This window comes from Perissodus microlepis, chromosome 17 (assembly GCF_051167445.1).
Source record: "Perissodus microlepis isolate ML-2025 ecotype Zambia chromosome 17, ASM5116744v1, whole genome shotgun sequence".
Classification (NCBI taxonomy): domain Eukaryota; kingdom Metazoa; phylum Chordata; class Actinopteri; order Cichliformes; family Cichlidae; genus Perissodus; species Perissodus microlepis.
The window spans coordinates 16,452,836-16,472,845 of NC_140477.1; the positions used below are offsets into that span (position 1 = coordinate 16,452,836).

Sequence of the window (20,010 nt, forward strand, 5' to 3'; positions counted from 1 at the left end):
CCATCGATATTTGGGTCGATCCAGCCATCTCTACTCGGCATCCTCTTTTATCAGCTCAGTTAAGGGCTGAAATAACAGACAAGCAACTCAAAAATAATCATTTAGATAATTAGTTACAATAATCATTTACTAACTAATCATTTTGAGTGCTACTTAAGCAAGTTGACTTGAATCTGATAACCATGTGGGAGAATAAGACCTCCATGTCTGACGTTTGCGAGTGTCCATGCATGGTGGTGGTTGTGGAAATGAATATCACATTCCCACTGAGGAAGATGGGTTTAGATACTGTATCCTGCTATGTGAAGTGACTCTGCCATCACATAAAATTTGAACATGATATCTTCACAACTGTGGATGCTAGAATGCTAACAGGCAGACAAACGAACAAAACCGATAATGCAAACATTTCAAAATGTATACTCTTGTTCAAGTGCTGTAAATGTTTGTACTCTGAGGCTATCTGGGTTGAATTCGATCCATATCTGTTGAGGTGGACTTTAGATCCACCGGTGCGGGTCGAGGAAAATAATGATTTTCATGGTATATTGAAGCTGTACGTGCCATGTCTGTGTGTATTTTTCGTGAAACACTGGTGACTGAACTCTAAGTTCAAAGTGTCTGAGTCTGTGTTTCCACCACATTTGCCCGGCTTCCCATACAGACAGACACCTGCTGGTCTTTGAAGGATCATGGGTAGAAACAAGAAGGTTCCTGGGGACGTTTGTGTATGGAGCTTGAATGTTTGACTAACTCTTTAGGGTTGGTCACTTCCTCCCACAGGCCGAAGTATACATTCGTTTAATTTTCTTTTTTATTGTTTCTCTTCGTAGTGCTGTGGAAGTCATAAAAGTGTAGCTTGACAGATGCTTTGACTTGATTACACACATTTTGTGTGTGTGTGTAATCACATAATATGATACCCCGATATACCAGTATCATTCACTAAGTGTTGCCAGTAGAAACAAAGGCAGAAGAATTTTAATCATAGTTTTAAATTTGACCTTATTTGACCTTGAAGAAGAGGTCATAGGTCCAAAGTACCATGAGTTTTAGAATCCCCATAGATCATTCTCTATATGTCTATATGTTCTCAATAAAAGCATGGTATTAAGAAACTCAATCTTAAATAGCTATATATAGTGTTAGTGCTACTTTGACCTTCAGATAAGTCTATTGACCTTTAAGGAGAGGTCAGACGTCACATGTGAGATGATATTTTAAAAAACAACAATTATAGTTTCTAAGTAATATGCATCCATGCAAATGCTATAAAAACACTGATAACTATAAATATTAGTTAGTATAGTAGTAAAAGTAATATTAGTTAAAGCAGAATAATAACAATTGTGCAGAATCTTTATTAATTGCTTTGTTCTAGACAATACCTTTATTTTTTTGCTTGTTATTGAAGCCTGTTTCTCAGGTGATTCATTGCGACACTGTCAACTGTTGTATGTGTTGTAAGCTCAATATTCTCTATATTATTTATGAGAACTTATTTTATTTATGAGGAGCAGTGGTATTTTCACGGGAATGACTGAGGGGATTTCGGTGCACCACATGGAGCTTTAAACTAGTCCCGTCGCCGTGACCCAGCCTCCTTTTCATCTGCTCATTGGGCACGTGAAGAGAGCAGAGAGTAGGCAATGCAGGTTGTATCTGTTTATGTGGCATTAGACTGTTTCTAAAGTATATAAACATATATATAAACATATATATATATATATATATATATATATATATATATATATAATTGCCTCAGAGGTCACAGAACGACGTGGTTGATGTGACACGGAAATGTTGCTTGTCATTTTTTAATCACAAACTTGTGTCAGCGTTCGCTCTTCCCTTCATCCTCTTCCCTTTTCCTCGCCTCCGAGGGGCCAGGCTGCCTTCTTTCTCACCTCTGATGTTTATTACACAAACATCACCCAGGATCAAATATTCCTACTTTTTTTTTCCTATCTGGAGAAGCCAAGTGTTAGTGAGAGATAACATGTAGAGTGAGTGGGAGGTGGGGAAAGAGAGAGCTGCAGACTTGTTTATATGTCTTGATCTGACGGGATGAATAATTCAGCAAAGGACTCCCTGGCACCCCGGTAATATTATTAAAAGAATAGTTTGGGCAGTGGTGGGGGTGAAGTGAAAATGAAGATGGGAAGCCTTGATTACAGAGGGCACTGTGAATTATTCAAACCTATACCTCCACCTAAAAACACACACAAGTGCAAAATCTGCAGCACAGGAAGCCATGAATGTCAATATGTTTTTTAGTGATTTGAGGACTTTCAAGAGATTTCCCTGCTTCAATCTGGGACAGGAGCGGGACAGACAGCTTCTCTTTTCCGAGAAGCCTGAGGAATCCCTGCTTTTCTGTAGTTTTTATTCCACTTTTATTCAACTGATATGTTGTTTACTCTGCAGTTTCACAGACCTTTATAAAAGCCATCCCTCTTGATCCATGTCTTCTGCTTAGAAAAACATTCGTTAGTTTCAGTCTAGAGATATAAATTCAGTCATGTGTTTATCATCTTCATGGAGCAGACTTTAAGCTGCTTTAGTCAGTGGTTTTACATTCTCAATTGGTGATTCATTGTATGTAAAAGTCGTTTTAGTGGCACGTCCATCTGTGCAGTTCCTTGAGGCTCCATGAAATCTCTTACCCTCTTTTATCTGATCATTTGAGATTGAAGGCAACGTTATAGTGCAACCCTGTTTTCAACAAAGCTGAAATGCACGGAAAATGTAGATTAAAACAGACTTCAATGATGTGCAAATGGTAAAAGGACAGAATATTACTTGAAATGAAGCACCGCGCGGCAGCATCATCCAGAAAGCTGGAACAGGAGCATGTTTACCACTGTGTTGCATCACCTCTTATTAAAAAAAAAACTTTACAAGTTTAGTAAGTGAGGAGAACAATTGCTGTACTTTTGAAAGTCAAATGTTTTACTTCAAGCTTTTTGTCTCATAATGCACCCATGGGTGAAGGGTATGGACTGCAGACTGAGTGCACAGACTGCTTTATTACAGAGCTGTGCTCTTGTTGTAATATGTGATTAAGGTTTAGCATTAGCTTGCTTAAATCAGCAGGATCTTACCTGAGCAAGATGCCTTCAGGAACGTGAAAGTTAACCATACCATGTGCACTTAAACGCTGTCATAACGTCATGGATGCTGTCTTTTCTGGTGTGCACTTATAATAAGCTAGATGCTAATCTTGTCTTTTTCTTTATATGGCAGCGTTTTAACTGAAGTTCACTGGACACTTTATTAGGTTGAGCTCCAGCTCAGGCTGGAGCACCTATTGCCATCAGAACGGCCTTGATTCTTTGTGACGTTGGGAGAGATTTTGCTCCATATTTATACAGTTATTGCAGATTTTTCAGCTACACATCCATGATGCAATTCTTCCATTCGACCACATCCCAAAGATGGACTGTTGGGTTGAGATCTGGTGACTGTGGAAAGCAGTGAACCAGTAGGAAAACTCAGGTCTGAAATATTCAATTCAAAGTCTTCCCCACTCTGATGTTTGGTGTTAACTTCAGCAGGTTGCCTTAACTGTGTCTACATTCCTAAATGCACTGAGTTGCTGTCATGTGATTGGCTGTTTAGATGTTTGTGTTAACAAGCAGTTGAAGGGGTGCACATAGAAGGTCCAATTTTCTACTTCTTCAGTAATTGTTTCGGTCGTTCCAAACAAGAAACAGCACCGATCGCACATCTCGCCCCAACTCTCACCAATTATAAATCATTTCCATTAGCTCTGTAATAAACACCCATTAGTTAACAAGTCTACAGCAACTTAAATATAAAATCTCATGTTTAATTTTATGCCAAATGTCGACACTACATTAGGATTCACTATACAAGAGAGTGACTTGGCTGTGTTATGAACTACCCAACCACATCTGAAGGAAAAAGTGTGTGGCCAAACTAACAGGCAGGGTGAAATCTGCTTTCAGAGCTCCTCTGGTGGCACCCCTCTGTCTCAGTAATCTCTTTGCATGAAATTTGTGGCTTTTCCCAAAGTCATGAATTTTACAAATGAGGTCCACCCTTTCAGACAGCCGTTCCCCTGAAGGTATTCACAGTGGTATACACAACAAATAAATGACTGTTAGGGTGACAGTTGTGGATAAAATACAATTATAAATGCTTCAAAGAGGAGGGAGTTAAATATCTGCACTCATAGAAAATGATCTCAAACACTTAAAACTGTGAACGCCATATGTACTAACAAACCATTTTAAAGAGTTTTAAAATGAGCTAAGTGTGAAGCAGCTGCTAACTACACCTCACCATATAGCCAGCTTTCAGCAAATCATTCATTTTAGAGGAATCTTTCATTTCTTTGGAATATAGAAATTCTTTATTGCTGCAGATCCGGCCACGCTTTTTTGTTTTAACATTGAGGATTTCCATTCGAGACACACCCTAATACCAGCTGCTCCATCAATACTGCTCAGTGGTTAAAACAGCAATGGAAAAAGCTATTAGGAAAAAAATCATGTAGACCTCCCCGGAAAGGCTGTGGGAAGAAAAAGGAGCAGGACTGGGACTGGGGAATACTGGAATTCTTGGGTTGGACACTGTGGGAAGAGGCGATGGTGGGAGGAATCTGAGTCTGGAGAGGTCTTTTCTGTACAGGGAAAACTAAAGAAAGCTCGTGAACCTGGTGCACTGTGTCCACTGTGCGAGGGTTTTTTTTCTCTTAGCTGCCGGCATCAAACATAGACAAATTGTCCACATTCCTCCATGTTGTAATTACTGTTCGTTGAAAAATGGCATATCCCACTGTGCTGTGTCATTAGGATTAGCACCCGGCGTGGTGTTGCTTTCCATTCTACTGTAGCAGAAAACTCAATATCCAATCTGTCACAAGCCATTCTTTGCAGCTACACAATGCCTGGCTGCAATAACAGCTCCTAAATGGATTAATTCTTGCTAGCGAGCGTAATCTGCTGCCATTTGTTTTCAGTAGAAAAAAAAAAAGAAACACACCTGAGATCATGACAAGGTGATTTAGATGTGAATACTTGAAGAAACAAATGTGGCTAACAGACGATTCAGTTCAATTAGAGTTTGAAGGTTGAGGTAAAAACAAGAAAGCTTTGTGAGCTGTGAGGTTTTCAATGCAAATAAGAAGAATCATCACGTACAGTATGCCATTAACCCGTGACTCTGTCCCCATTTTTAATCATTTAGACAAATGTTTGCTCTCTGGCTGCAACATGAAAGCGGTTTTAATCGCACAGCTTCCCAATTCTGTGCAGAATATTTATCTCAAAGTGCTGATTTGCATTTCTGCTGCTCCTCTTGTCTTTCTGTAGAGTTTGCATTCCCCTGTTACTTCTTGTCTGTGATAAATCTGGCATCAGCAGAAAGCTGATGGGAAAATTACCAGAAGAAGAAGATGTATGAGTTGTTGTTTTGCCGTTTTTTTTTAAATTTTCCTTTGTTTTCTGTGCCGTCTCCAGGTGTGCTGAGCCTCCCGGAGAGTCTGAACCTGCACAGGGACCAGCAGCGCTCGGGGAGGGGCAGTGAAGGTCACGGGTACACCCAAGCCGAGCTCCGGACCCTGGAGCAGTCGCTGCTCGCGACCCGAGTGGGAAGCATTGCGGAGCTGAGTGAGTGTGGTATTTTTTATACACAGAACAAACAGTGAGAGCACACTCAGCTGAGTTCTAACCAGGTGGGAAAGAAGGTTTCACTAGTCTCGCATTATGAAAATCTCAGGATTTTACTTACACCTAAAAGTCTGCTCACAAGACAATTGAAATGCATCTACAGTTCCAGAAGAAATTGGGACTGATGAGGGTCTTTTAGATACTGTGCTGTCAGGCGAAATAAATATTTTCATTAGAAAAGTTATTTTTTAAATGTGTGACTTTATAATTCTCTCGTGTTATTTTGGAGGAGTTTTGGCCCACTATTCTTTACACTGCCTCAGTTCATTGAGGTCTGCAGGCATTCATCATGAAGCTTTCTTAATGTCTCTCCACAGCATTTAAGTCGGGTTGAGGTCTGGACCCAAAGTGTTGCAGTGGCCCAATTAGATTCTGTTCTTTTGCAGCCATTCTATTGTAGATTTGTTTCTTTGTTTGGGATCATTGTCCCGTTGCATGACCCAATTTCGGCCAAGCTTTAGCTGTCAAACAGATGGCCTCACATTTGACTCTGGAATACTTTGGTATACAGAGGAGTTCATGGATGACTCACTGGCTGCATGATGCCCCGGTCCTGTGGCCAAATTTGGTTCTGTGCATTACAGCCAGACATCTCCAGTTCATCTCGTCTGTCCAAGGACGTTGTTCGAAGACTCTTAAAGTTTATTCAGATGGAAATTTGCAAACCCTAGCTGTGCTGCCATATTCTTTTTAGACAGAAGAGGCTTTCCCTTGCAGTCCTCCAAAGCAGCTATGCTTGTTCAATCTTTTTATAACAGCACTGTCAAGAACTTTAAATTTTATCACGCAAAATGAGTCTGAGAAGCAGCTCTTGGGTTTTCTGCAGTTTCTCTGAGCATTGCAAAGTCTGACCTTGGGGTGAATTTGCTGGGACAGCCACTCCTGGGAAGACTGTGGCATTGTGTTAAAACACAGCTGAATCATCCAGACCTGCAAACTGGCAAAAGCCTGGCTGCTACTTACCCTCTTATTTTGCAGTAGATGTGGGTCAAGGGGTAGAACAGGGCACCTACTAATCAGAAGGTTGGTGGTTTAATCCCTGGCTCAATGCCAAAGCATCTTTGGGCAAGACACTAAATCCCAAGATGTGTGAATGATAGATAGAAAGCATTTAGACAGAAAAAAAAGTGCTTAAGTGGATGACATATGTTGTATAAAGTGCTTTGAGTGCTCAGGTATAGTAGAAATGGACAGTAAAGGTGTAGTTAGTTTATGACAGGACTCCAGAGATTCCTGTCAAATCTCTTTTCACATGTCTGTAGATCAACTGCTCTGAAATTGAAAAGAAGCAAGTCTCGCAAGATGTTGGTATTCAGCTATTTTGACCTCTACTGGAGAAACACAAATATGTGCTGGACGCTCTAAAAAGTGTTTGTCCAGAATTTTGCTGAAGAAATGCAGGCAATTTCTCATTTGTCTTTCTGCACTGGACTGCAGAATCACGAAGCTTTGAGCACTTTACACAAGCTGTAGCTTGGCCTTAGTAGGTCTCACGCTGTTAGAAGATACAGGCGGCGACGGGCTGTGTGCAAGATAAGTCAGAATAAACATAAAATATATGCTCATTGATCTTGTAGCTATAAAATTTTTATATGAAATTCTATAAATCACACATGCCTGCAGTAGGTTAGAGTTAAATCTTTTAAAGGTTTTCTCTACTTCTGTTTAAATTCTGTAGATTTAATTCTTCTATTGATTGTAAAATCAGCATTAAACACTCAAATTTAAAGAAACTGAATACTGACTCATAATGCTGTTGCACAGACATTAGCTCAGACTTTTATGTTTGCCGAGGAGCACTATGTGTAAATCCTCTAAGTCCAGCATGCAGCATATTATAAATGTTGCAGTAATTGTTGAGCACATTAAAACCGATCTCTCAGGGACTTCCATCTGTGTCCATCTGCTAAATAGGCCCATTAGCGTGAAGGAATGCGATCTCGCTGTCCCTGTGGGCTGTCACGGTGTACTGAGGTCGCCCGGCATTATGCTGCTGTCCCTTCACCGCTCACCTCATCCACCTCTCCACCCTCGCTTCCCCCTGTGACACGCTGCAGCCAGTTACTGTTTGATTACAGCTGTTCTAGCACCTGTTTATGAGTTTCCCCCCTCCGGGAACCTTTAAATCCAAGGTCACAGCCTCCGAGGCTTTTAACCTCAACTTGAAAGGAAGAGCTCCACCTTTAACTCCGGCACCTCCCCTACCTCCTCCCCCGTCCTCGTCCATTTCACAGTCTCATATTAGATCATCCTGTCCCCGCAGACGTTTGCACAATGTGTGGCTGTATGTTTGTGTCCCGGGCGAGCGTTTGCTTCGACCCCCGCAGCACATTAAAAACAGTAAGTCACCGCGCAGCAGCAGTTCACACAGGAATTCAAGGTCTTGTTTTCAGCCTGGAGGCAGTTTGTAAAACATGCCGTCCTTCATCATCACCATAATCATCATCTATACTGGGATACAATCGACACAAGAGAAGAAAATGTTCTTCAGCTTGTTATAATAACACAAAAGTAATCCACTCTTCTACCACTGTAAGGGTTGTTTTTCAAACATGCAACCGGCCCTGTTTGACTTTTTAGTTTACTTTCTCCCAGCACTTGTCTGACCTTTGGCTTTGTCAGGAAACAGCACCATTAATATGTATAACTACTACTGTTCAATAGTCACCGAGTGGTGTGATGACATACGGGTGGAGAGGACCCATACGAAGTCTGCAGGAAACTAAGCGGAGGACAAAAACAGGCCAAGGTCCAAAAACACTCAAAAAAGCAATAAAGTACTTGCAAAAACATGCTTACTAAAATAAGAAACAGAGAAGACTATGAGTATACATAGATAATAAAGTAGGAATCCAGAAGGGAACAAACTAGGAAATGACTTGATAGCTTGACCAAAGAGAGAGAGAAGGAAGGGAAGAATAAGCTTATCATCTGATCAGGAACCATCATGATCTGTCATGATCTTTGATCTAAAACTTTACTCTCTCAGCAGTCTTAGGTTGTTTTTGTTTTTTTTAAATTAGCCCCTTGTTGTCTGTGTCTCCCTCTAGTAATGTGTGTACCTTTTTATGTGTACTTCCTGCCTTATTCTGAAGAGGTACTTTACTCTCTACGAGCCTGTTTTGTATTGTTGTTATCTTTGTACTTGTCCCACTCTTGTTTCCCCCTCATTAGTGTCACATGTGTTTAATTGGTAACCCTGATTGTTTGTTATGTTGCCCTCCTGTCCTGCCTGTCTCTTGCTTGCTTGTGAATTACTGATAACTTTTGTTTGCTCTTATAATTGTTGGGGTTCTGATGACTTTTTGGATTTGACCTGCTAAACTCAGGAGCTTCTTTTGTTGCCATTATCCTCCACAAATCCCATTAAAGTTGCTTTTTCATTATTTTAGTATCTGGCTGTCTGACTCCATTTGGGTCAATTTTAAGAAATTCACCAAAGAACAAAGAGTGGAAGGAAAACCTACTGGGATGCACTGGACCTTACCACTTACTACAAAATAAAACAGGAAGTGATGAGAGCATGTATACCAACAAACAAAACCATGAGAAATGTCTAAAACTGGATGTTTTAAAAGCAGAATAGAATGAGTCTATTCAAATCCTGCATAATGCAAAACATAGATTTGTCCATTGCACTTTTTGGTGGGAAATTTACATATGTTACTAAAAGCACTGCTAATTAATTAAGCCTGAAAGATATGGTTACCAGGTTTTTTTAAAATAAAATGTCGAATTGCTTTTTTTAATCAGCTGAACTAACAAGTCACACAGCTGACAGCTGTGATTTAAAGCCCTTCTATCACACAGGCCTAGGAATGGGGGAAAAAATCTGTATTCCCCAACTGGTTGGCAAGTGGTTGCCAGACTGGTTGCAGAGTTTGTTGTCACCGGGTGAAACTGGTCACAAAGTAGATGTTGCACCAAAAACCTTTGGTCACTTGCAGGTTGCCGCAGTGGTCTGTAGTTTGCATGAAAGACACCAACTTGAAAGAATCACCAATTTCTAGTCGAGCAGTAGCAAAACTTGAAAACGTGTGATGCAAATTGGAGATGGAGAACATTTCTATTTCAGCCAATTGTAAAACACATAATTTTAAGCAACTAGCACATTTGCAAGGAGGTTTTTGGTGCAGACCGTGTACCTCTTGGTGAACAATTTTACCTTCCAACCTCCAGCAACCACTCACCAGCTTGTCAGGGAGTACACATCTTTCCCTTGGGACTGGCCGACCATTCTCTATGTCTGTGTGGCTAAAGCCTGCGTTGACACTACACCTCAGTCATATCCATGTCTTCACTACACCAGAACACCTACACCAGTGATCCTGAAAATAGCAACAAATAACAACTAATGGATCAATTTTAGGTAGCTAGCTCTCATTGGCTACTTAGTACTCACCATCGCTTTAATGACGTACAATTTCTTGTCCTCCTTCATGTCCATAAAGGCAGAATTATTGTGTTTAAATAAGACTTTTGTGAAACTATGATCTCGTGACTTTGTAAGAAAAGAGAAGTGAGATGGTTTTCCTGGGAAATGACAACATCCTCACAGGATCAGTAAGGCAAAGCCACTAATTTTGTACATCCAGCTTATTATAATTGTTAAGAGACCTGATGCCACTGCAACTAGAAGCACAAAAAATGCTATATGTATTCTGTACTTTATGGTAAATCAATTATTCCCAGCAGGAAATGAACTGGCAGAAATTGCATTAAGGGTAAAAGAAAACACTCCTCCTTTAATTGCCAGAAGAAATGGGAATATGCATTACAAAGCAGCTCTCTTGTGTTTATTCTTGCTTATTTAAACATATTTGTAGGGGAAAAAGGCAGAAAAAAAGCTTTTTGATTCCTGTTAAATTTACCATGTCTACCACTCTACCACTCCATCTCAGCTGGGCTTCCTCACCTCCAGCGTTGGCCAGTGAGCACTGCCAGAGGTTGACATGTGGCTCGTAACGTGGTCGATGCCAACTGCTCGAAGTCATTTGGTGGAGTTCAGGGGACTCATTTCCTCGTCCTGCTGTGTTATGTGAACAGATTGATTTACAGTTCATGAATCACTGAGTAGCATAAGTGTGAATCTGCTCGTCAAGTGTATGATGATTGCATTAAGAGTGCGACTTTAAGCATGTTCTACCATCTGTGTCTGCAAGAAACCTAAAGGGGAGGCTGTTGCATCTCATTTCAAAGTTTATTTATCAAAAACAGGTGCAACAACCTGGATGAGCAGTTCTCTCACCATCCAGAGTGCAGCTTGTGTGCAGTCAGCCGGTGTGATTAATACATATATTTAAGAATATGTCTGGTAATAGTCTGTATTTCCCTTATTCTTAACAAATCCCATGAAAACTCAAATTGAGCTGACACTATGAGCAAGCAAAGCTGGTGTGCATCCATAGTGCAATATATTTTTTAGGGTTACGTAATCATGATGTTACTGATCAAATGATCTGCCAAGCTGCAAAAGAGTGGTGCAGATCTACAGGCATTTGCATTTCAAGCAAAAATACTGCTTTGATATTGACTTAAAACTATTCCCCTGTTATCAAACGAATCCACACCAGACTTTTTGACATTTTTGGATTTCCAATCCAATCTCACCCTGCCACTGGTCCAGTGTCTATAAGATATTATCCTGTTATTCTCTCATATTTCTTACTTTATTATATGGCTTCGAGATTCTTTGCCATCATCTTCTGGCACTAGCAGTGTGTCACATCTTACCAGGATCCAGTAAAAACAAGAGGAAGTATATCAAACTATTAATTTTTACCTCATATTGCCAAAGAACTGACAGTTAATTCACACGTTTCATTACTATTGGTCAGATTTAATAGAATTTCAATTTTCAGTATCAGTCAGATTTTAGTGAAACTAGATTAATTTTTCCTCGTTTGCAAGATTTCGTAATCATCTTTAAATCACAGTTTTTGTGTTGTTACATTTAAAACCAGTTTACATTTACAAGTGACGACTCAAAAATCTTTATTAGCCTTTAAAGTTGAGGTTGGTGAATTGTTTTTGGTTTCATGGGATAATAACGTTCACGTCATATAGTAATTCATGGTGTATGAGAGGGAACTTCATCTCCTGCATTTCTTCTCAGCTTTAGAAAATCTATCTAGTGATGGGAGACTTTGGCCAATCACAGGTCTTTTAAGATGAGGTCAGGTGTGTGATGTTATAAAGTAGAACAAAGAGCAAAAAAGTACTTTGGAAGTAAGGTGGAGTGGTGGACTTTCACCTGGGAGAGTGGTATTCAATTCCTGTGTGAAACCATTATTCTCATCTGGTAGAAGGGGCTTAGAAGAGACACTCTCAGCTCTTGCATTTTCTGCCTTCTGCAGCTTTAACCTCCCAAGGCTACTTTTAAAATTTCAACAAAAAAAAAAAAAACACCTCTACATTCAGTCTGTAACAGCATCACAGCTATAGAGTCAGAATGGTGTGCCTTGGGCTCCCTGGATGAGGCACTTGGGAGAATTATGAAATACAATAAGTCTCTGTGTCTCCATCACTTGAGAGAGAGTGAGATTTGAAGAACTCAAACTGTAAATTACAGAGTAAATTATGGCCTCAGAGCAACAGCTCACTGGCTCTGATGTCATCAAACTCCCAACTGAAATGCAAGTAAAAGAAGGAAAACTATACATATCAATAGGATCCTCTAGGATGGTAAGGATTAACAGAAATCACGTTTAGCGTACCTTAGCCTAAAGTCTCAGGTGGTTGTGGCACAAGAGGCAGAGCAGGACATCTACTAATCAAACAGTTGGTAATTTGCTTCCTGGATCCTGTTCATGGGCACGAAATTGAACCCTAAATTGCCGGATGCATCACCAGAGTGTGACTGTGGGAACGGCATTAAAAAAAGTGTGAAATGATAAAATTCAACATCTGTTTAAAAAATCAATATATAGTGTATATATAAAGCACCAGTCCATCTAAAAGGGTGTTTCTGATGACTGAATCAAACCAGAAACGTGGATTTTGCACCGCCATCCACATCGACCACGACCGTTTTAGCAGGTGCAGGTGATAAAGGCAGATCTTCATAACCTTCTTGAGAAAACGGTTCAATAGATTTATAACAGAATATAATGAAGACTTTACATTGGGAAAATTACAGGTTAGTTTGTTAAAACTAAAAAGAAGTTATTAAAAATCAATACTTGTGACCAGTTTTTAATTATGTACTTGAGTCAAACATGGAGAGAAAAAAGGAGGGACCGACAGTCTCAGATGTTAATTTTTAATCAAATGTGGTTTTTTTTAACCATCAGCCTATTAGCAACCACAGCTGAATAATAGAAGCAAAATTACAAGAAGAGTCAACAGTCAACATATAACTGAAAAAAATATATCGGTTAATTTAAAGCTGACACGGATGATTTTCAGATGATTCTCTTGGACTGCTGCAACAAGCTGGAGCAATTCAAAATTCAGATCTGCTGCTGCGGTTTCTGAAACATCCATCTGCCACTGGAGTGGGTGAAGTAAGGGCCAGAGCAGCAAAGAAGAGATATAGGATGGCAGTTTTCCACCTGGAGCACTAAATAAATAAATACCTGGGGTTATTACATCTCTCAGACAGATGTAGTGAGGTTGTCTGTTTTATGTGGAAATGTGTCCTCTGCTTAGCTTGCACAAAGTACAAAAAGATGGTTTCCAGATAGAAAATATGCTTTCAAAATAAAATTCAATGACAGTCAACAGACTGTGCTGTTAAAATCTTCAGTAGTGAATTATTTAGCAATAACTGAACTCTGCGTTAGGCTGCAATTACCTCTGGAACAGCATGGGGATACCAGATATCATTTACATGCAAATTCTTCAGCAGCTCACCAATACTGTTGTATTTATTAAGTTAAATTAATGTGCAATTTACACTTTAAAAAACACAACAGAGTCAAAAAAATAATATTTTTCATTGCTATCAGTGAAGCCCTTTGGATGATAATGATGCTCTGTTTAGTGTTTGGACCAGACTTAATTATGATAATTGCTGAATGCAATCTTATTAAATCTTTTTCATGGTCTAAAGTAAATGATCCCGGTGGACCAGTAGTGCCAGTAGATTTTTACTGTTTTTTAAATTGAGGTTTGGCACTTTGAGCCAGGGCATGAAGTCAAGATCAGTCCAGCTTTTCTGTTGATAACATTCTGTACATCCAAGTGGTTAATGCCTTAAAGCTACATTTGCTGTACATCTGCAAGCCACTTTGCAACCAACCTGGCAAGGGGGCTTGATTCTATACCAACTGTCATACGCCGAAAGGCGCAGTACACCCTGAAAAGGATACTTGTCTATTGCAGGGAACTTCGCACCATGGTAACCAAGAAATCTAACATGCATTTACCATTGTAAAAGGTTTATTCTTACCAAAACCAAGGTCTTTGCCAAATTCCAACTCTTTTTCTGAGACTATCAATGCCAGACAAGGGTGGAACACAACATCTCTACGCCAGTGTTCCCCAGAGAGGATCTAATGGTAGCCCTAAGAACTTAAAACTCAACTCTAACAGCTAAAAATTAGTTGCATTAGCAAATGTGTGGGGTCCACTACTCTATGGTGACACAGTGCACAGTGTTCTAAAATGGTCACGACTTTTGAAACCAGAAACCCACATTAGGAATTTGTGTGGTGACGCAGGAGAGTCTATCATTACTGCCACCACATATAAAACTCCAAATCATGACCACAAGGTAATTAACACATAATGCACCACACAAAAGCACAATAACTCAGGTCATCCCAAAGGATATAGAAATGCATATCTTTGCAGCAGGTTTCATAAATGTATGTTAAACTTTAATCCATAATGCAGAGTAGATGCTGACAGGTGATGCCTCAGACTGCGTCTTGTTGATTTACTGTAATTCAGCTAATGTTTGTTGTGTGAAATAATTTGGTAATTATGCGAATATTCTACACATCTAGCATCGCAGAAAAGCTCTGGAACAAATCGCTGACAGGAAGCAGGTGTTTTGTGGTCCCTCCATTTCCCCAGAGAAAGCATTTAAAATCTGCTTAGTACCAGCACATCTAAATGGTTTAAATTGAAATCAATTTTAACGTATTAGCACAATTTCTGAACAATAAACAAGATTGCTTAAAAGTAAAGCAACCACACAGAGCTGGCTCTCAGGGCAATTTCACACCCGACTTGTTCGGTAATTAATGGATAATAGAAGAGGCTGTTAAAGAACAACATTCATCACCATACCCATAATACCATTCTCCTGAGGTGAAAAAAAAATAAGTCTTTTATTTCATAGGTCACCATTATCTCCCAGCTCATCTTATACACTCATATTTCATGTCTTTGTCTGAGCAAGTGGAGGAGATCACCACTGGCAGAAATGTGCCGTGGACGCCTCGGGTGTTTGCACTTTTCCTCATCTCTAATGACACTGAGAAGAATTTTCTTTCATTTTCCCTTCGTGTGAAACGTTGTGTGAGGCATATACGATCCATAGGTGCTAAACTGACATGTTGTGACCAGGTGTGAAGGCGCATGACCGTTCATCTGTCAGCACAGCAGCTGCCCTGTGGGTCAGAGAGCACCCACTAGACAAATAAATGCTGTAATGTAATACAGTGCAGGCCTCTAACAATGGGGCTTCTATTCCTGAAGCTGGGTGTGCCTCCAGTGCAGAGGGTGGCAAAAAGTCAAAGCATGATTGACCTAAAGTTATAATCCTTTCAGGTAACCAAACCTAGTTTCTGATGCTATTCGTGCTTGGCCGGTTTTACACTATGAAGTAGTTTTCAGTTCTTTAGTTCAGTGCTGAAGGAAAATTACCTTACATGGAGTGGGGAGTCACAGGAGAGGATGCAGGTTTAATTTTATCTCATAAATATCATCCTTCCTGCTTTGCTCCCCTGGAGCTCCACTGAATGCAGGCTTAACGTGTCCTACAGTTGGTGCAAAATTATAACCATGAAGCAGTGTAACTTCATTAAAGCTGTAACAATATACATTTTTTATTGCCCAGGTGTAAATGGATTGCAATGAAACTAAAAAGAAGAGACCTTCCCTTTCTTATGTGCCTTCAACCTGCTTTGGATTTATTTTTCACTCAGTCCAGTGGTTCTTAAACTTGTGCCAAGGCACACAGAAAGAGCTCGCCAAAAATTCAACACACACCTGTTTCCATATGCTGTACAAAAGCCTCTGTCTTCTGACATGTCATTAATTCTTTTTTGATTATACCGTCAGACAAAGGCGTTCATGACAGTCGATTTGTGTGTTTCCACTCCACTAAAATATACTTTGCATCCATCATGTTATGGGACACTTTTAACTAATCAAACAAACTGTCTCGCTGCCTCTGGTTAAGATCCAGTGTTCTTATGAAATGAAGCACTCAGGCTGAAGACTGAATATAAAGACTGAATATAAAGTTCTTTTAAAGCTTGCACCTTCCCGAGACGTGCGTGCAGAAGACAGAAAGAATTTATGAGCAGTGCAGGTTTTTATTCCAGTGATAACATATGATTATTATGAGCAGAAACTCGAACTGGGCAGCCCGGTAGCTAAGACGCCATGTGCTCATAATTTAAGGTCGCAGGTTTCTCGAATAATGTCACCTTATTGATCCAAACTCCTGATTGATCTGACTGTTAAATAGTAAGTAGTAGTTAAATAACAGCTTACCTTACAGTTAACAGATTCCAGAGTAAAGCCAGGTTACAGCCACCTGGCTAACCTCAGCTTGCTTGCTTGGCTAGCTTGCTAAAGTTTGATGTCTAAATGTGATCATTAGTTTACTTCGTAGAAGAAAATTAACTGGCATCTAAAAGGGTCATTTGATTGATGAAGGGAATTTTATTTTGCTGGATTTAAGATGGATACTGGCTAATGATAGCGGCTAACATTAATAAAATGCTAAAAAAAATCTAACAGTAAAACATAGTGTCAAGTGGATAATTTCAGCTAATTCATCCTCTTTAGATCTTTGAATACTTTCTGTGATCCAGCAGAGCAGAGCCAGCTGGCTGACCTTATCCTGTTTTTTTTTTAACTAATATTATCTCAATAAAAATAGTAAATGCAGTCCCGATCAAACGTTTGCATGTGCAGTTTGTGTGTATGTGTCTATGAATGGAGCTTGTTGTATAAAAATTATTTGAGTGCTAGGTAAGAGCAAAAAAGCACTATATATATTACCAGATTTACATGGAGAGAATAGGACACAATACTTGTATGTAAAACGAATGTATAAGTTCTCACAGAAGGTTAGACACTGTTTATTACTGCTGTATTATAGACTAAATAACTTGATTGTGTATTTAGATTAGTTACATGAGTGAGCCAGTAAGCCAAAAAAAGAGAGAAAGAAGCTCACCAAGTTCTATATTGGAACCTGTCCAAACAACTGCTCGCCAGGTTAACTGGTGATTCTAAGGTGGCTGCTGGTGCGATGGTAAATGGTTAGCCTATGCAGGGTGTACCCCACCTCTCACTTAATGTCTGGGATAGGCTCCTATGCATGGAATAGTTCATCCATCCATCCTTCCATTCTCTTCCGTTTATCTAACTAAACTGAATAAGCTGGCACTGGGTGATTTCTGAACGAGTGCTGTCAAAGGGTTGAAAAGCTAGTCCCTTGACCTGTATAGAGCTAAATAGCAGCATTAGTCACCAAACCAGTGGAGCAACATGTAACATGTGCCTGCAGGAGCTCTGCAGACGTTTTTAAGTTACAGATTTAATTTACAATGAAAAGCATTAAAGACATAAGAGTAATTTATTCAGTGGTTGAAATTCTATAGTAAAATATTTTTCACAAGATGAAAATAATGGCCAATTAATGGCTCCGGGGAGGAAAGCTCACAAATTTTGGCACTTTTATATAATTTATATAAAGACTGTTAAAGGAAACTGAAGTTAGCACTGAATGTGAACCTGCTATTAGACATCTGTCCTTTTTGGCCTGATATCTCAGGTAAATCCTCCTTGCTATAATCCTGATAAAGCAGCTCAAGGAGTTTTTTGCAGTAAGCAGCAAAATCCCATTTGCTGTTATGGACTAAATAATTTATTTGTATTAAATTTTTTTTAAAAAGTGTCAAATTTCTGAGCTGTGTTCCTGCGTGTGTATAATTACATCTCATTTAGTGGCCAATACATGCAGTATTAAATGCAAGATTATATGCTACTTTAAAAAAAAATACACAATTTGCAATGCATTCTTTCCTCTTATCTGCCGTCTCTTTTCATCTGACAGCTGAATTCCTAATAGTCCCTATTAGTGGTTTGTTTTTCATGTGTTGACATTTATCATAGGTGGTGTAAGCTGTAAACATTTGAGGCATCAGTCGCTATGTATTTTCCTTGGCTGTCAGCACCCAGCTTGAAAATTGAGTCATGATGTATTCTGCTGTGCATAGGCTAAGAGAAAAAGTGCTTATTTTTCAGGGCTGAGTGGCTTTCTCAAATAGAGGAATCCCTCTCCTCCTGCAACGCTGCAAGAGTTACAGAAAATTGCACAGTGATGGGATGTTATTTCTTTTTTTTCCAGGAAGTGATTACTGTGCTTTCTGAATACCTGAGTGATTTTGGTATAAGAATTTGCTTTTTTACAAAAACCCCCAAAACATTAAAACATATCCTTCACATTTCTATCCATATAAACAGGCAGCAAGTGACATATACCTTTCCTTTATGTTTCAGGAAGATTTCATTAACAGCGCCGCTATTTAAAGCTGCTTCTCAGACGTTCTTCCAATCCTTTCTGCTCCATTATCCCACACTCACTATGGGATAATGGGAAAGGTTCACGCGCAGGAGGTGTTACATTTCATCTTGAGTCCATCTCGCCATTCTCATTTTTTATCATATCAGACTTAAAATACCTTTTTCTACTTCACCATACATCATCGTCCCTAATCTCGTGCAGTCTGACCCATTTCCCAACAATGGTGAAAGTAAAGGGGGAAAATAGACAAATGCGTCAGTCAGACTTCCCTTAACTTGATAAAAGACTCATAAAAAACAACATCCGTTGGGTAAACAGCTTGATGTAGTGTGAGATGAGGTCGTATATCTGTTTTAAGCTCTAAAAGGACATTTGATCTAGTGGAGGAGCTTACCTACTGATGATAATGTTACCCTCTTGTCCTTTTCAATGTCTTTCTCTCTAATGGGCTTTAGGCGTGCTGGGAATCATTTTTGTCCTTTGCTTCACTTTCTCCTTCTCTGAGGTCTGCAGTGCTACCCACATACTCGCGTCTGTTTCCTTAAGAGTCACCATGATTTAAAGAATAAAAGAAAATGTTCACTGGGCTTTAACGATGAGGCTGGCTCATTCAGTCGCCGGCACAGGGCGCGGCCATTTTCCTTATCTGTCTCCCAGCACCTTTAGGAAGGCAGCGAGCGCATGCTGACACAAACAATCCCACCAAACACACACACACTCACACAGCTGCGCACGTCTTCATTCAGACTGAAGACACATGCTGGAAAATCTTGTAGGCTGTTGCTGCGTCCTGCAATAATTACATGAGGCTGGATTCATTACTGTATAATGGTTTAATGTCCCTCGGTGCCTGCCACAGGATTCTGCCCGCTCATCACACCTCATTGCTGCAAAGATTGTGGAATAAATCCACTATTTATTTTTTAAAGGATATGGCTAAATTAGTCTAACAAAGAGATCTTTCTCTGTCTGGATTTTTGCTAGAGTAAAATATGCATTTAGTCATTTCAAGGTGGGAAAGAAAAATTAGGTTTAAATGTTTTAAGCTCCTCCCACCCAATGAACATGCAATTCCAACATATTCACTTCAGAGGCAGACATGTCTGAAAGCACTGGCCTCTTACAGACACACTACATTGCTCAAAAGTATTCACTCATGCATTCAAATCATTGAATTCAGGTATTCCAATCACAGGTGTATAAAATCAAGCACCTAAACATGCAGACTGCTTCTACAAACATTTGTGAAAGAATGTGTTGCACTTAAATTTGACACCAGGGGCGTTCTTTACAAGCTTCCAGATGTGACAAGCTCAGAGTAAGATCACTATAAATCTGCACCAAAGACACCAAAGGGCAAAACAGCAGTATTTGACGCCCAGGTGGACTGGTGCTTTGTTGTCTTCTGCAACCTGTGAAGACGTTTTGCTCATTATGCTGCTCACCTGTTTGGGTCTAAAAAAGACTTGTGTTTAGCCAAAGTTAGCAACCACATGAAAGATTTTTAAAGGATCAAAACAGAAGCACAGGACTCTTGTCCCAATCCTCAGTGTATACTACAGAGTTAATTTGTGATTGTCGCAATAAAAGGCAGTAGAG

General features: G+C 39.7%; 1 protein-coding gene across 2 annotated transcripts in view; it reads left to right on the forward strand.

Moving 5' to 3' along the window:
- LOC146369424 (ankyrin repeat- and BTB/POZ domain-containing protein 3-A) overlaps positions 1-20,010 on the forward strand; it is a 231,545-nt gene that overhangs the window by 145,386 nt on the left and 66,149 nt on the right. For both annotated transcript variants that reach the window (XM_084910924.1, XM_084910925.1), the window contains exon 2: positions 5,487-5,636. In XM_084910924.1, coding sequence (XP_084767050.1) covers positions 5,487-5,636 — 150 coding nt within the window. The remainder of the gene's footprint in view (positions 1-5,486; positions 5,637-20,010) is intronic.